This window comes from Neovison vison, chromosome 11 (genome assembly GCF_020171115.1).
Source record: "Neovison vison isolate M4711 chromosome 11, ASM_NN_V1, whole genome shotgun sequence".
Classification (NCBI taxonomy): Eukaryota; Metazoa; Chordata; class Mammalia; order Carnivora; family Mustelidae; genus Neogale; species Neogale vison.
Window position 1 is genome coordinate 139,660,201 of NC_058101.1, and position 15,264 is coordinate 139,675,464.

Here is a 15,264-nt window from a genome sequence, read left to right on the forward strand (position 1 = left end):
GGCTTTTGACAGTTTATAAGGGTAGCTCTGGTGCATGGTGCTATAGGACAGCCCAGGTGATACCTGCTTCGGCTCCAGCTGCCATGCCAGGGTACCCCAGGTATGAAGGCCCCCAAAACACCCCACCTGTACTGGCCTCAGCTCCAGTCACCTTGTCAGAGCACTCTCTATGCAGAGAGTCCTAGAACACCCCGAAATATACGTAGTTCAGTTTCACCAGACCAATGTGCCCTGTATAGAACCATGGGACCCTTTGTGTTACACAGTGCTTCAGCTGTCCTGACAGGCTGTCCTCTGCATTTAGGGGCCCCAGACACTCCCTCCCAGGCCTGTAACCAGTTTAGTTTTAGCTGTCCCGCCAGGGTGCCCACTGCATTGAGAATCCCAGAATCCCTTGCTTGGATCTGTTTCAGTTTCAGCTCCTCCTAGGGCACCCTCTGAACAGATAGCAACAGGACCATTCTGGGCCACACCATCCCAACAAGGCAACCAGGCACAGAATGCCCTATGACCTCCAGGCCACAACAGTCACAGTTTCACCCAGCCACCACAAGTCATCAAGCACACACAGTCTACATAAGGGACAACCATATTTAGGACCATTCCTCCCAAGTTAAGGAAAAGCAGCTGTTCCACATATGCCATAGAGACAAACACAGAAAGGCAAGCAAAATAGGTAGAAAGAAGAGTATGTTCCAAAAGAAGGCCACTCCTTCAGGACTGGGAGAGATACTCTTTCACCCAATACATAGAAACAAATAGAGAAAGCCAAACGAGGAAACAGACATATGTTCCAAACAAAAGAACAAGACAAAAATCTCAGAAAAGGACCTAATAATATGAAGATAAGTAACATACCTGATAAATAATTCAAAGTAATGGTCATAAATATCTTCACTGAACTCAGATCAAGAATGGGTGAACACAGAGAGAACTTTGACAAATAGAAAAGAAACATAAGAAAGTACCAAACAAAAGTCAGAGCTGAAGAATACAAAAATTGAACTGAAAAACACACTAGAGGGGTTCAACAGCAGATAAGATGAAGTACAAGTACCGATTAGTGAGCTGGAAGACAAAGTCATGAAACTCACCCAGACAGAGCATCAAAAAGAAAAAAAAAGAATTAAAAAAACGAAAATAAGGGACCTCTGGGACAGTATCACATGGAATAATACTTGCATTATATGGGTCTGGAAGAAGAGAAAAAGAAAGGGGTCAGAAAACTTAACTGAATAAATAATGACTGAAAACTTCCCAAACCTAGGGGAGAAAGTGAAATCCAGGTCCAGGGAGTACAGAGAATTCCAAATAAAATGAACCAAAATAAATCTACACCAACACACTCTATAATTAAAATATCAAAAGTAAAGAGAGAATTTTTTAAAAACACCAAGAGAAAAGCAAATTGTCATACAAAAGAAACCCCAGAAAGCTGTCAGATTTCTCAGCAGAAAGTTTGCAAACCAGAACGTAATGTCATAACATAAATAGTGCTAAAAGGGAAAAGCTTACAAAGTAGAAGACTTTACCTGGCAAGATTATCATTCAGATTTAAAGAAGAGATAAAGAGTTTACTGGACAAACAAGATAAAGGACGTTATCACCATTAGACCAGCCTTATAAGAAATATTAAGGGACTTCTTTAAGTTGAAATGGCAATAATTAATAACAAGCAAACATACAAAAGTAAAAATCTCACTGGAAATGGTAAAAACTGGATTAATCACTTATAAAGATACACACAAATTTAAAGAAATAAGTAGTAAAGGGGCGCCTGGGTGGCTCAGTGGGTCAAAGCCTCTGCCTTTGGCTCATGATCTCAAGGTCCTGGAATCGAGCCCCGCATCGGGCTCTCTGCTCTGGAGGGAACCTGCTTTCTCCTCTCTCTCTGCCTGCCTCTCTGCCTACTTGTGATCTATCTGTCAAATAAATAAATAAAATCTTAAAAAAGAAGGGGCGCCTGGGTGGCTCAGTGGGTTGAGCCGCTGCCTTCGGCTCGGGTCATGATCTCAGGGTCCTGGGATCGAGTCCCGCATCGGGTTCTTTGCTCGGCAGGGAGCCTGCTTCCCTCTACCTCTCTCTCTGCCTGCCTCTCTGTCTACTTGTGATCTCTCTCTGTCAAATTAAAAAAAAAAAAAAAGAAGTAGTAAAATTAAATCTACAAAAATTAGTTAAGGGATACATAAAACAAAAAGATATAAAAAGTGACATCAAAAATATAACATGTGGAAGGGGGAAATGTAGTGTCTTAAAATATGTCCAAATATAAGCTGCTATCCACCAAACTAGCCCTACAAGAAATAATGAAAGAGGTCCTCTAAGCAAAGAGAGAGTCCAAAAGAAACACAGACCAAAAAGGAACAGAGACAATATACAGTAATAGTCACCTTACAGGAAATACAATAGCACTAAATTCATATCTTTCATAGTGACTCTGCATGTAAATGGGCTAAATGCCCTAATCAAAAGACACAGGGTATCAGAATGGATAAAAAAGCAAGACCATCAATATACTATCTGCAAGAGACTCATTTTAGACCCAAAGTCACCTCCAGACAGAGAATGAGGGGGTGGAAAACCATTTATCATGCTAATGGGCAGCAAAAGAAATCCTTATATCAGACAAATTAGATTTTACAGCAAAGACTAATAAAAGATGAGGAAGGACACTATATCACACTCAAATGGTCTATCCAAAAAGAGCCAACAATTCTAAATATTTATGCCCCTAACACGGGAACAGCAAATTATATAAGCCAATTAATAAACAAATCATAGAAACACATCAACAATAACACAGTAATAGTAGGGGACTTTACCACACTCCTCACTGAAATGGACAGATCATCTAATCAAAAGATCAACAGGAAATAAGGGCTTTAAATGATACACTGGACCAAACAGACTACACAGATATATTCAGAACATTCCATCCCAAAGCAAAAAAAATAAAAAATTAAAAAATAAATACACTTTCTTCTCCAATGCATATGGAACATTCTCTAGAATACATCACATTCTGGGTCACAAATCAGGTCTCAACTGGTACCAAAAGACTGGGATCATTCCCTGCATATTTTCAGACCACAGTGCTTTGAAACTAGAACTCAACCACAAGAGGAAAGTTGGAAAGAATTCAAATGCATGGAGGCTGAAGCACATCCTACTTAAGAATGAATGGGTCAACCAGCAAATTAAAGAAGAATTTTAAAATTTCATGGAAACAGGGACGCCTGGGTGGTTCAGTGGGTTGACCTCTGCCTTAGGCTCAGGTCATGATCCCAGGGTTCTGGGATCGAGCCCTGCATCAGGCTCTCTGCTCAGCGGGGAGCCTGCTTCCTCCTCTCTCTCTGCCTGCTTCTCTGCCTACTTGTGATCTCCATCTGTCAAATAAATAAAATCTTAGAAAAAAAAATTCATGGAAACAAATGAAAATGAAAATATAACTGTTCAAAATTTTGGGGATGCAGCAAAGGCAGTCTGAAAAGGAAGTATATAGCAATAAAAGCCTCCTCAAGAAACAAAATAGTCTGAAATACACAACCTAACCTTAACTCATAAAGGAGCTGGAGAAAGAACAGCAAATAAAGCCTAAACCCAGCAAGAGAAAAGAGAAAATAAAGATCAGAGAAGAAATCAATGAAATAAAACCAAAAGAACAGTAGAACAGATCAACGAAACTAGGAGCTGGTTCTTCAAAAGAATTAATAAGATTGATAAACCCCTGGCTAGATTTATCAAAAAGAAAAGAGAAAGGACCCAAATATATAAAATCATGAATGAAAGAGGAGAGATCACAACCAAGATGAGCAATTATAAGAACATATAATGAGCAACTATTTGCCAACAAATTAGACAATCTGGATGAAAGGGACGCACTCTTGAAGGCTTATAAACTGCCAAACTGAAATATGAAGAAATAGAAAACCTGAACAGACCAATAACCAGCAATGAAATTAAAGTATTAATCAAAGATTTCCCAACAAACAGAGCCCAGGGCCAGACGGCTTCCCAGGAGAATTCTGTCAAACATTTAAAGAAGAATTAATACCTTTCTTCTGAAACTGTCCCCCAAAAATTAGAAATGAAAGGAAAACTTCCAAACCCATTTTATGAGGTTAACATTACCCTGATCCCAAAACCAAAGACTCCACCACAAACAGGAAAATTACAGATTGATAACCCTGATGAACATGGATGCAAAAATTCTCACCAAAATACTAGCCAATAGGATCCAACAGTACATTAAAAGGATTATAAACCACAACCAAGTGGGATGTATTCCTGGGCTGCAAGGTTGGTTCAATATCAAGTCAATTAATGTGATACACTATGTTAATGAAAAAAAGGAGAAGAACCGTATGATACTCTCAATAAATGCAGAAAAAATATTTGACAAAGTAGAGCATCCCTTCTTTTTTTTTTTTTTTTTTTTTAAAGATTTTATTTGTTTATTTGACAGACAGAGATCACAAGCAGACATAGAGGCAGGCAGAGAGAGAGAGAGGGAAGCAGGCTTCCCGCTGAGCAGAGAGCCCGATGCGGGACTCGATCCCAGGACCCTGGGATCATGACCTGAGCCAAAGGCAGCGGCTTAACCCACTGAGCCACCCAGGCGCCCTAGAGCATCCCTTCTTGATTAAAACTCTTCACAGCGTAGCGATGAAGGCTACATATCTCAATATCATCAAAGCCATCTATGAAAAACCCACAGCAAGTATAATTCTCAATGGGGAAAAACTGAGAGCTTTTCCCATAAGGTAAGGAACACTGCAGAGATGTCCACTATCACCACTACTATTCAACGTAATACTAGAAGTCCTAGCCTCAGCATTCAGACAACAAAAAGAAATAAAAGGCATCTGAATCGGCTCTTTGCAGATGATATGATACTTTATGTGGAAAACCCAAAAGACTCCACCCCAAAACTGCTAGAACTCATACAGGAATTCAGTAAAATGTCAGGATACAAAACCAATGCACAGAAATCAGTTGCATTTCTCTACACCAACAACAAGACAGAAGAAAGAGAAATTAAGGAGCTGATCCCATTTACAACTGCACCCAAAACCACAAGATACCTAGGAATAAATCTAGTCAAAGAGGCAAAGAATCTGTACTCAGAAAACTATAGAATACTCATGAAAGACACTGAGGAAGACACAAAGAAATGGGAAAATGTTTCATTGGAAGAACAAATATTGTTAAAATATTGTCTATGCTATCTGGGGCAATCTACACATGTATTCAATGTAATCCCTACTACAATGCCATCAACTTCTTTCACAGAAATGGAACAAATAATCCTAAAATTTGTATAGAATCAGAAAAGACCTCGAATAGCCAGAGGAATGTTGAAAAAAGAAAACCAAAGCTGGTGGCATCACAATTCTGGACTTCAAGCTCTATTACAAAGTTGTAATCCTCAAGACACATAGAACAATGGAACAGAATAGAGAGCCCAGAAATGGACCTTCAACTCTATAGTCAACTAATCTTTGACAAAGCAGCAATGAATATCCAATGGAAAAAAGACCGTCTCTTCACCTAATATGGTTGGGAAAATTGGACAGCCACATGCAGAAGAATGAAACTGGACAACTCTCTTACACCATATACAAAAAACAGACTCAAAAATGGATGAAAGACCTAAATGTGAGACAGGAATCCATCAAAACCTAGAGAAGAACACAGGCAGTAACTAACCTCTGTGACCTTGGTTGCAGCAACTTCTTGCTAGACATATCTCCAAAGGCAAGGGAAACAAAGGCAAAAATGAATTACTAGGACTTCATCAAGATAAAGAGCTTTTGCACAGCAAAGGAAACAGTCAACAAAATCAAAACACAACCGACTTAGAATGGAAGATATTTGCAAGTGACATAAGAGATAAAGGACTAATATCCAAAATCTATGAAAAAAAAAAAAAACCTTACAAACGCAACACCTAAAGAACAAATATTCCAATCAAAAAATGGGCAGAAGATGGGGCGCTTGGGTGGCTCAGTGGGTTAAAGCCTCTGCCTTCGGCTCAGGTCATGATCTCAGGGTCCTGGGATTGAGCCCCACATCGGGCTCTCTGCTCAGCGGGGAGCCTGCTTCCCTCCTCTCTCTGCCTGCTTCTCTGCCTACTTGTGATTTCTCTCTGCCAAATAAATAAATAAATTCTTTAAAAAAAAAAATGGGCAGAAGAGATGAGCAGACATTTCTGCAAAGAAGACATCCAAATGGCCAACAGACACATGAAAAATGCTCAACATCACTCAGCATCAGGGAAATACAAATCAAAACCACAATGAGATATCACCTCATACCAGTCAGAATAGCTAAAATTAACCACTCAGGAAAAAAAGAGATGTTGACAAGGATGCAGAGAAAGGGGAATCCTCTTACACTGTTGGTGGGAATGCAAGCTGGTATAGCCACTCTGGAAAACAGTACAGAGGTCCACCAAAAGGTTGAAAAAAAAGCTAACCTACGACCCAACAATTGCACTACTGGTTATATACCCCAAAGATACAAACATAGTGACCCAAAAAGTCACCTGCATCCTAATGTTTATAGCAGCAATGCCCACAAGATCCAAACTATAGAAAGAACCCAGATATCTATCAACAGATAAATGGATAAAGAAGATGTGGCATGGATCACTGGGTGTGATACACAAACAATGAATCACAAAACATTATATCAAAAACCAATGATGCACTGTATGGTGACTAACATAATAATAAAAAAAAAAAGACGTAGTATGTATGTATGTATGTATATGTGTATACACACACACAATGGAATACTACTCACCATTAAAAAAATGAAATCTTGCCATTTACAATGACATGGACGGAACTAGAGTGTTATGTTAAGTGAAATAAGCCAGTCACAGAGATAATTAGCATATGATCTTGCTGATATGCGGAATTTAAGAAACAAAACAGAGCATCATAGGGGAGTAGAGGAAAAAAATAAAACAAGACAACGTCAGAGAGGGAGACAAATTATAAGAGACTCTGAAAAATAGGAAACAAACTGAGGGCAGCTGGAGGGGAGAGGGATGGGGGATGGGGTAATTGGATGATCAACATTAAGGAGGGCACACGATGAAATGAGCACTGGGTATTATATAAGACTGATGAATCACTGATTACCCCTGAAATCAATAATATATTACATGTTAATTGAAATTAAAAAAAAAAACAAAAAATTAAATAAAATAAAGTGGGAGAGTAAGTGGACTGAGGAAATGTAATACGGTGGCCAGGTGTTCACTTGACACTATTAGTTATAAACTTAAAGTGAGACCAGTTAGAGTAGTTGTATGTTTTCTCCAATCACATTTCACTACCCAAGTTCAGGCTCAAAAGAGATGGAGAATTGTATTTCACTAAGTTAGTTTTTGCCAGGTGATTTGTAATAATTAAAGATAGGTGTGGTTTTGGAGATTATTATAAAGGGAGAACATGGAATTTAAGCCAAAAAAGGAAAATAAAAAATGAGGAGAGGGACACTGAATAAAACTAGTGAGATCCATGGATCCAAATAGGACAAAGAAGCTGTGCAGGCAGAATCCTCCAGGAATAAGTTGGAAACACAGGAAATAGTGCTAAGTCATGGATGCTTATAATTGAGATTATGGAAGAGTTAATATAATCAATAATGATAAATGTGATGACATGACTATAGGTGAGAGTTCTAAGGTAGTGTGGTAGACAAAATCACTGAAGGAGAACAATAAAAAAAAAAAATAAAAGACCCTGCACGATTGGAAGAATCATTTTTTTTTTTTTTTTGGATACTAAAGTCACCAAGAATTAGGAAGTACTGGTAAGAGTGACCGTGAGTCAAGTGTTAAACTCTTAAAAATGAGAGCATGCAGATGACCCACAGAAGGTTAACAGGTGATACAGTCTGTAGCAAAAGCCTCAAAAGTTTTGGGGGTGGTTGTGGTTAGGGAGTACGGAAGAGTCTTGCAATGGGAAGCAAGGAAAACACCTCCATCATCCTACTTCTAGATGCAGTGGTCTAAGGATTAAGAGATACGATATAAGAAAGTTACACAACAGAGTGTTCAGGTTCAAGCCAGATTATAGAGCAAAAAAGATGAAGAAAAGCTCTACAGGTTTAGAATAGAGGGGATTTTGCTGATAATGTGCTGTAAGAGGGCTCTCTGGAAGAGTTTAGGGAGGTATGCAGGGTATGGGGTCAGACTGGGGTATGACCAAAGTCATATGGAATTGAGAGACTAGCTAATGAAGGAAAAGTCTGGAGGTCCAGGACTTCTGGTGATTAAAGAAGAGGGATAAAAGATATGATGGAATTGGTCCGTTAGGCCTAGATAAATGTTATATGGAAGAACTGAAGGAAGGAAGGGAGGAAGGCAGGGAGGGAAAACTCATGTGCCAGTTATCATATTGCCTCTCAGCTGCAAATTCACCCTTCTTCTTTTTAGAAGCCAGCCAATATAAACACTTTTTTGCTTGATAGCATGATGTTAAGCTTTGTCCGCAGATGATGTTGGAGGGACAGTGCAGAAGGCAATGGCTTCTGTTCCTAAGTAGCAGGCTTTCTTTCTTCTTGTTCCTCCTGCATGTGGGACACATAGTAACATTCACCCCTGTGGGCAACTTCCAGGAGAGTTCTGCTGGTATCCCTGTTAGCTCCCCTGTGACCTTGGACAGCAACCCCAAGGCCAGTTTCCCACCACATTCTACTGGAGACCCAACTGGCAGCCCAGCCTACCTTGCAAAGAGTTCAGTAACACCTGGCACTTCCACCAGCACTCCAGCAGATTCAATCCCAGTAGATTCAATGATTCAAAGAATCACCAGGCAGCTTCCCAGTACATTTCACTGGCAGGCTAGGCAGGTTCTCTCAGGAGCTTCATCAGCTCTACTGTGGACAGTTTTTGCCAGCCTTAGCCTACGGCACACCTCAGTGAACTCACCATCCAGTGAATTATAGCCACACCACACCCAATAAGGTTTGAATCTCAGCATTAAGGGTGGGGTTGTAGCAATCTTCCAAAATCTATTTCTTCTTTGGGTACTATGTCTCAGAGCTAGGTGTAGAGGCTGCTTCCTTTATCTGCTCTTCTTATATTCTCTACAGGTCTTTATTCCTTAAAGTTAATTCTCTAAACATAGTTACTAATTCTTTAAACTTTCCTTGATCAAATTAGTATGTATTTTTTTCTCCTGACTGGAGGATGAATTATACAACTTATTTGAAGACTAATTCACAGTAATCATTTGAACTATGTTATGATGGACTTTAACTTAGATTTCTCTTATAGCAGTGTGTTCAATGTTCATATGTATCTAAACACATGTGTATGCACATATGTATGCATGTGCACATGTAGCCCAAAACAAAACCAGTTTCATATACTAAAGTATGCAGCTATTGACATGAAGAAAAATGTCAGATCCCCACAACTAATACTGTGTGTTCTTGGACATGTTACCTAAATACTATAGGTGTTAATATTTTCATCTGAAATATTATACACTGTATAATAACATTCCTTCCAGCTCTATGTTTTTGATGAATTTATCTGATTATGAATTCTCAAATACAAAATTTTCCCACATTTTCATCAAGTATATCACATTTACTTGTTTTATACACAAAAACAAATGGCTCTGCTTAGGTTGTTCAAAAGTGATTTCACTAATGACATCACTTTCTTTTTACTGCACCAACTACTTAATTTATCTACTTATGTTTCTTTGTGACTTCTGTAAGTCTTCTTCGTTTTAGAAGACTGGTGAAGCAGAGAATAGCAATGTTCTTTAGTAACTTAACAAAAACAATCCTATGAGTATCAAGATAACTCAATTGAACTGCAATAAAAAAAGATCAAACTGAATTTGCTACTAACACACAGTCTGTAATATGATCATACCTGTTTATATTTTTGGAGTGGTTTCTTTTCATGTAATTTTTTATCTCCAAATTTCTTATATGTTAAAGGTACTCCATACTTGGCGGCAGGCTTTGTAATTTTCTGAGCAGACACAACAGAAGCCAAGCTTTGTCCTGAAGCTGGTCTTTTAGCTATAAGAAAAGATATAAAGAGTTTTCTTCCTAGAGTTTATATTAAATCTTTAATTTCAAAGTTCTTCAAGACAGCACTTTTTCATTTTCATAATCATTGACAGCATTTGAGACTTTTCATTAAAAATCTTGTTTACTCCTTAGTACATGTCAATCAATGCCTTCATTATAAACTACTTGATACTGAAGCCATTTTGGGGGGGGCAAAAAGCCACACATCTTTAAGATGTTGAAATTTCTCATTATTAAAAAAAAAAGCACATCCCTAAAACTGACTTTAGATGATGACTGTATTTATGAATATACTAAAAATCACTGAATTTAAGAGTTGACTTTAAGTGGTATAAAACTGTAACTCAATAAAGCTGTTAAAAATATTTTTAGGGGCGCCTGGGTGGCTCAGTGGGTTGGGCCGCTGCCTTCGGCTCAGGTCATGATCTTGGGGTCCTGGGATCGAGTCCCGCGTCGGGCTCTCTGCTCTGCAGGGAGCCTGCTTCCTCCTCTCTCTCTCTGCCTGCCTCTCTGCCTACTTGTGATCTCTCTCTGTCAAATAAATAAATAAAATCTTTAAAAAAATATATATATATTTTTAAAAGAAGACTACTGTTTTAGAAATTACTTTCAAAATTATCACATAAACTTCAAGAGCAAGTGTTAAACACTAACACCATCATTGTAGCAACTTTAATACTTTCATCATCTATAGTCTAAATGATATCTATACCTACAGACTTAGGGAAGAACAAACACTTTAAAATAATCACAGCTCAGGGTCCCATGAAATGGGAACCTTTACACAGTATTAGTGGGAAGATAAAATGGTCAAACTTTCTAGAGGACAATCTGTATCAAGAACAATGTATACGGATTGCTTTAAAGAAATAATCAGAAGGATGCCTGGGTGGCTCAGTTGGTTAAGCAGCTGCCTTTGGCTCAGGTCATGATCCCAGCGTCCTGGGATCGAGTCCCACATCAGGCTTCTTGCTCGGCCGGGAGCCTGCTTCTCCCTCTGCCTTTGCTGCCACTCTGTCTGCCTGTGCTCGCTTGCGCGCGCGCGCTCTCTCCCTCTCTCTCTCTCTGGCAAATAAATAAATAAAATCTTAAAAAAAAAAGGAAATAATCAGAGATACATAAAAATTTATATACATACAAGTACAAGCCCTACAGCAATGATGTATCCAATTCTTATTGAGACCTTGAATTCACAATGATGAATTCAATAAAAACAGTTAAATTGAAGAAATTTAAAGGAAATCTATTCAAAGATATTACCTAGGAACTAGGAAAAGTGGAAGAAAAAAAATTTCCCTCTGAGAGTTCAACTGTAAGATCAAATCAGAACACATATATATAACATCACAACGTTGTAACTTGGCTAAATGTATTAAAACGACCAAAGAAATATCGTGTATACCAGTACACATACTGAAGAAGAAGCTAAAGTCACAAAAGTTTTATAAAAATGAAGATTCACTGGGTGTGGTGCATAAACAATGAATCTTAGAACACTAAAAAAAATAAAATTACAAAAAAAATTAAAAAATAAAAATAAAATTAAAAATAAAAATGAAGATTCCCAGGTGAAAAAATATTAAATAGTTCCCATTCACTTCCAGAAAGAGGGAGATTTACTTATCTGCTTTGGGAGTGTTTCTCAGGCTCAGTGATGGGCCACCAGTAGTATAAAGCTTAATATAGGGAGTTGGAGCCTACAAAGTATCTACAGACCCACCAGTAATACAATTCCTATTTCAGCCTCATGCTATTAAACATTTCATTCATCCAATTCCTGTTAGAGCAAAATAACTTTCTAATTCCTATGTAGGCTTATCTACATGGAAAGAATGTGCTGACATGGAATATTTCTGGTCTTTGTGACAATGAGGCTTTTAAGATTTGACTTCTCATGAGGCTTGACCGCCAGGAGAGACATGCTGATTCAGCTGTGTGTCAGTTTCTTGTGAGTTCTGCTTAAGAGTGAATTGATTTCCGAGGAACTGACAGTCTCTGCACACTGACAGGATGAGTCTAAGGGTCTTTACGAAGAGCTAAATATAGCTGGCCTTCCTAAGAACACGCTGCCGTACCACTTCAGCTTACATGGACTTCCAGCATTACACAGTATTTATTTTTATTAATTTACTCAAACTCAAAATGGAGAATCTGGAAAGCATTGTTTGAAAAACAATATAATCCTCAAATCTTACATAACTTCCACTGATTTTAGAAATCCATTCTGAAATCATTCTATGAAGAAAAAATGTAATTTCCTTCTCACACAGATATATGTATATACATACACATAGTATATAACCATATCTACAATCCTACAAATATTCTACTGCTGCTAGCCACATTTAAAACAAAATTATCCTTGGTAAGGTACCTGACTTCCCATTAATTCACTTTTTAAAAATTTTAAAGTATGAAGTACTTCTTACAGAAAAATACATAAACACTTAACTAAGAACATTCTACGACAATCTGCTCAGAATATCAGCTAAGCAACTGATAAAGATGGAAGACTTCAAGACAGATTTAATTCAAATAAGGCAGAAAAGAAATTTTGGAAATTTTGTTATTAATTCATCACAAAGTGTTATATACTGTCATATATCAAAAATAATTTAAAGATGTATTTCCTCTGGATTAAATTTATCTACATTTACCCCAACTTACTATATCTCCATGTATCTCTATATAATTAGAAAGTATTACTAATTAGTATTAATATATAGACTATTGCAAACAGATGAAAGGACTCATACTAAATTTCATTTACCTGGTACAGGCTGCACTCCAAACTTGGAAAATGTTTTTAGACAAAATTCTTCTGCAATAAGCTGAGATTGAAAAAGGACAAAAAAAAGTTAGAAAAGACATCAAATTTCCAAAATAAAAACTCTACCCATTATTCAGATTACATTTTTCCCTTTCCAGTCACATATATGCTATCAGATAAACTGTACTTATTCAACCTAAGTAATCCCAAATTCCTCATACTAATTCTCTTCCACTCTTACAGATTTATTTTATTACTTTCCTACCTAACCCTTCTTCCCATATTAACCTAATGAACCACAAAGGCCCCCATAAACTGCCTTCCTGTTCTATGTCTCAGCAATTTAACATAATTACCTCCTATCTGGAATAGTCTCCATATTTTATATACAGCCAAATCCCTCATTTACCTCAATAATCACTCAGATTAACTTCTCAGTTATTTCAACTTTACTCTGAATCTTCTCAGCCTCTCCAATGAGTTTTCACTTTAAACAATATGTAGTTATAAACATACTACAGGATAAATATTTGAATATTTAGATAATTTAGATAAACCAGTAAGTGTCTCTTTTTACTATTAATAAAACACTCCAGGACCTATTCTCCAGCATTCATGAACAAGTTTTGAGAAGCAAAAATCATTAGTATTTCCCACAAGTCATTTTTTTCCCTATTTACTAAATTTTCTTTTCCCCCTCATTAAGTACAAAATATGACGCCAACAAAGATGTAATTCAATTTAAGCCTGCTTTTTTCTTACTGGCTGCAGAATGGGAAAACAAGTGAATGTTCTCTTTTTTTTTTTTAAGAGAAATGAGGCCTGCTAAAGAGAATATTTACACAGCAGCAGTGGAACAGATGCTCCAATAGTCAAAAAACCACGACTGAGATGGTCTTCTGTCCCATTAAGGATCCCCTAATAGCAGTTTTCAAGTCTCAAACTGGCAGAATCAGCATCACCAGGGACATATTAAATGTGGAAGTTCTCAGGCTCCCACCTCAGAAACACTAAAATAGAAATGATAGTGATGGGACCCAGCAATGTCCTCCAAGTGATTTTTTTAAAAGTATGGTAAAGCTTAAAAACCACTGCACCAAAAGATAAATTAAGTGAAGATCTGGTTCACAGAGCAACTGTGTAAATGAATTTTCTCTTCTGAACATTTGCTTTTTTCCCCTTTCTTTTGCATGGAAGACAATGGGTGGTTTATGCACTCCAAACTGCCCCAGACTGGATACTCTCTTTCACTGCTTGAAGGTGAGTCTTTTTGGTGTGAATACAAATATGAACTAAGAGGTGGGGCATGAAGAATTCAAGATTTTTCAATCTCTATGCCGTGTTGTCCAATATAGTTGTCACCCATAAGTAGCTATTTGAATTAAAATTTTAAATAAATATAATTTAAAATTCAGCCACTTGGTCATACTTAAGTATTCAACAACTTATGAATACTTAAATATTCAACAACCACATGTGGCTAGTGGCAACAATGCTGGACAATGCAAATATAAAACACATCATTCTTGACGTATTACTGAAAGTACTACTGGACAACACCTATATTGCTAAGGAATCAGAGCTTAACCATGATTTGTCAAGCTTCCTCCAGCATGTGTAAGATTGAGAATTAAGCCATATTAAATCTTGGGTGACAGCAGCTAGAGAAGTAATTTTTAAAAAACTCTACAGAATATTATAATAGTTCATACATTATACAGTTAAGCTTACAAACTGTTTCAAAGTTAAAGCCTTAAAAAATGTATTACAAACTTTCTCACAAAAATACTAAGTGATATATAGCAGAAAATAAACTTAGGAATCAAACAAGAGATTTTCACAAAAATGAAATCTAAGTGATGTCTAAATATTAACAAGGAGCTATTCATAACTAAACATATACTATCAAATATTCCACTTCTTAATAATCATAATCTGTCCTTTTTTCTTTCCATATTATAAATTTTGATAAATCAGGCTTGCACATTTTTCTTCATTGTTGGCTACCTGAATTCCAGTGCTTCAGCCTTGAGACTGTTATGTCCAAACCACTGGTTTTGGGACTGGGGGAACCTCAGCAAGATTCAATGAAGTTATTCTTTCTTTGCCAAAAAACAATTGTATGTTGCCTCATAAATGTTCTTGAAATTGTTACTTATAACAAAGGAGTTTTATAAGACACCTACGTTTCAGAGATTCTTGCTATATCCTATAAAAGTAACCTTCAATCTATACATTTTAATTGGCTTTTTGGTGACTAATGTGTTCTCCTAGTAGTAATAATTAAATCCACACTTCTGTTTTCTGAAAATTATTTGTTCACAGATGTTCTGTTAGCCCAGAGAATATATGACACTTCCCTCTTATCCCATGAGCATATAAAAGTAAAAAAAACTATGAAGATACTAATATGTTTATATTTG

The 15,264-nt window shown here is 37.1% G+C and overlaps 1 protein-coding gene across 6 annotated transcripts in view; it reads right to left on the reverse strand.

The window, feature by feature from the left end:
- NEK1 (NIMA related kinase 1) overlaps nt 1-15,264 on the reverse strand; it is a 218,471-nt gene that overhangs the window by 160,629 nt on the left and 42,578 nt on the right. For all 6 annotated transcript variants that reach the window (XM_044224829.1, XM_044224832.1, XM_044224827.1 and 3 more), the window contains exons 11-12: nt 12,842-12,902; nt 9,908-10,059 (exon numbers count right to left, since the gene is read on the reverse strand). In XM_044224829.1, coding sequence (XP_044080764.1) covers nt 9,908-10,059; nt 12,842-12,902 — 213 coding nt within the window. The remainder of the gene's footprint in view (nt 1-9,907; nt 10,060-12,841; nt 12,903-15,264) is intronic.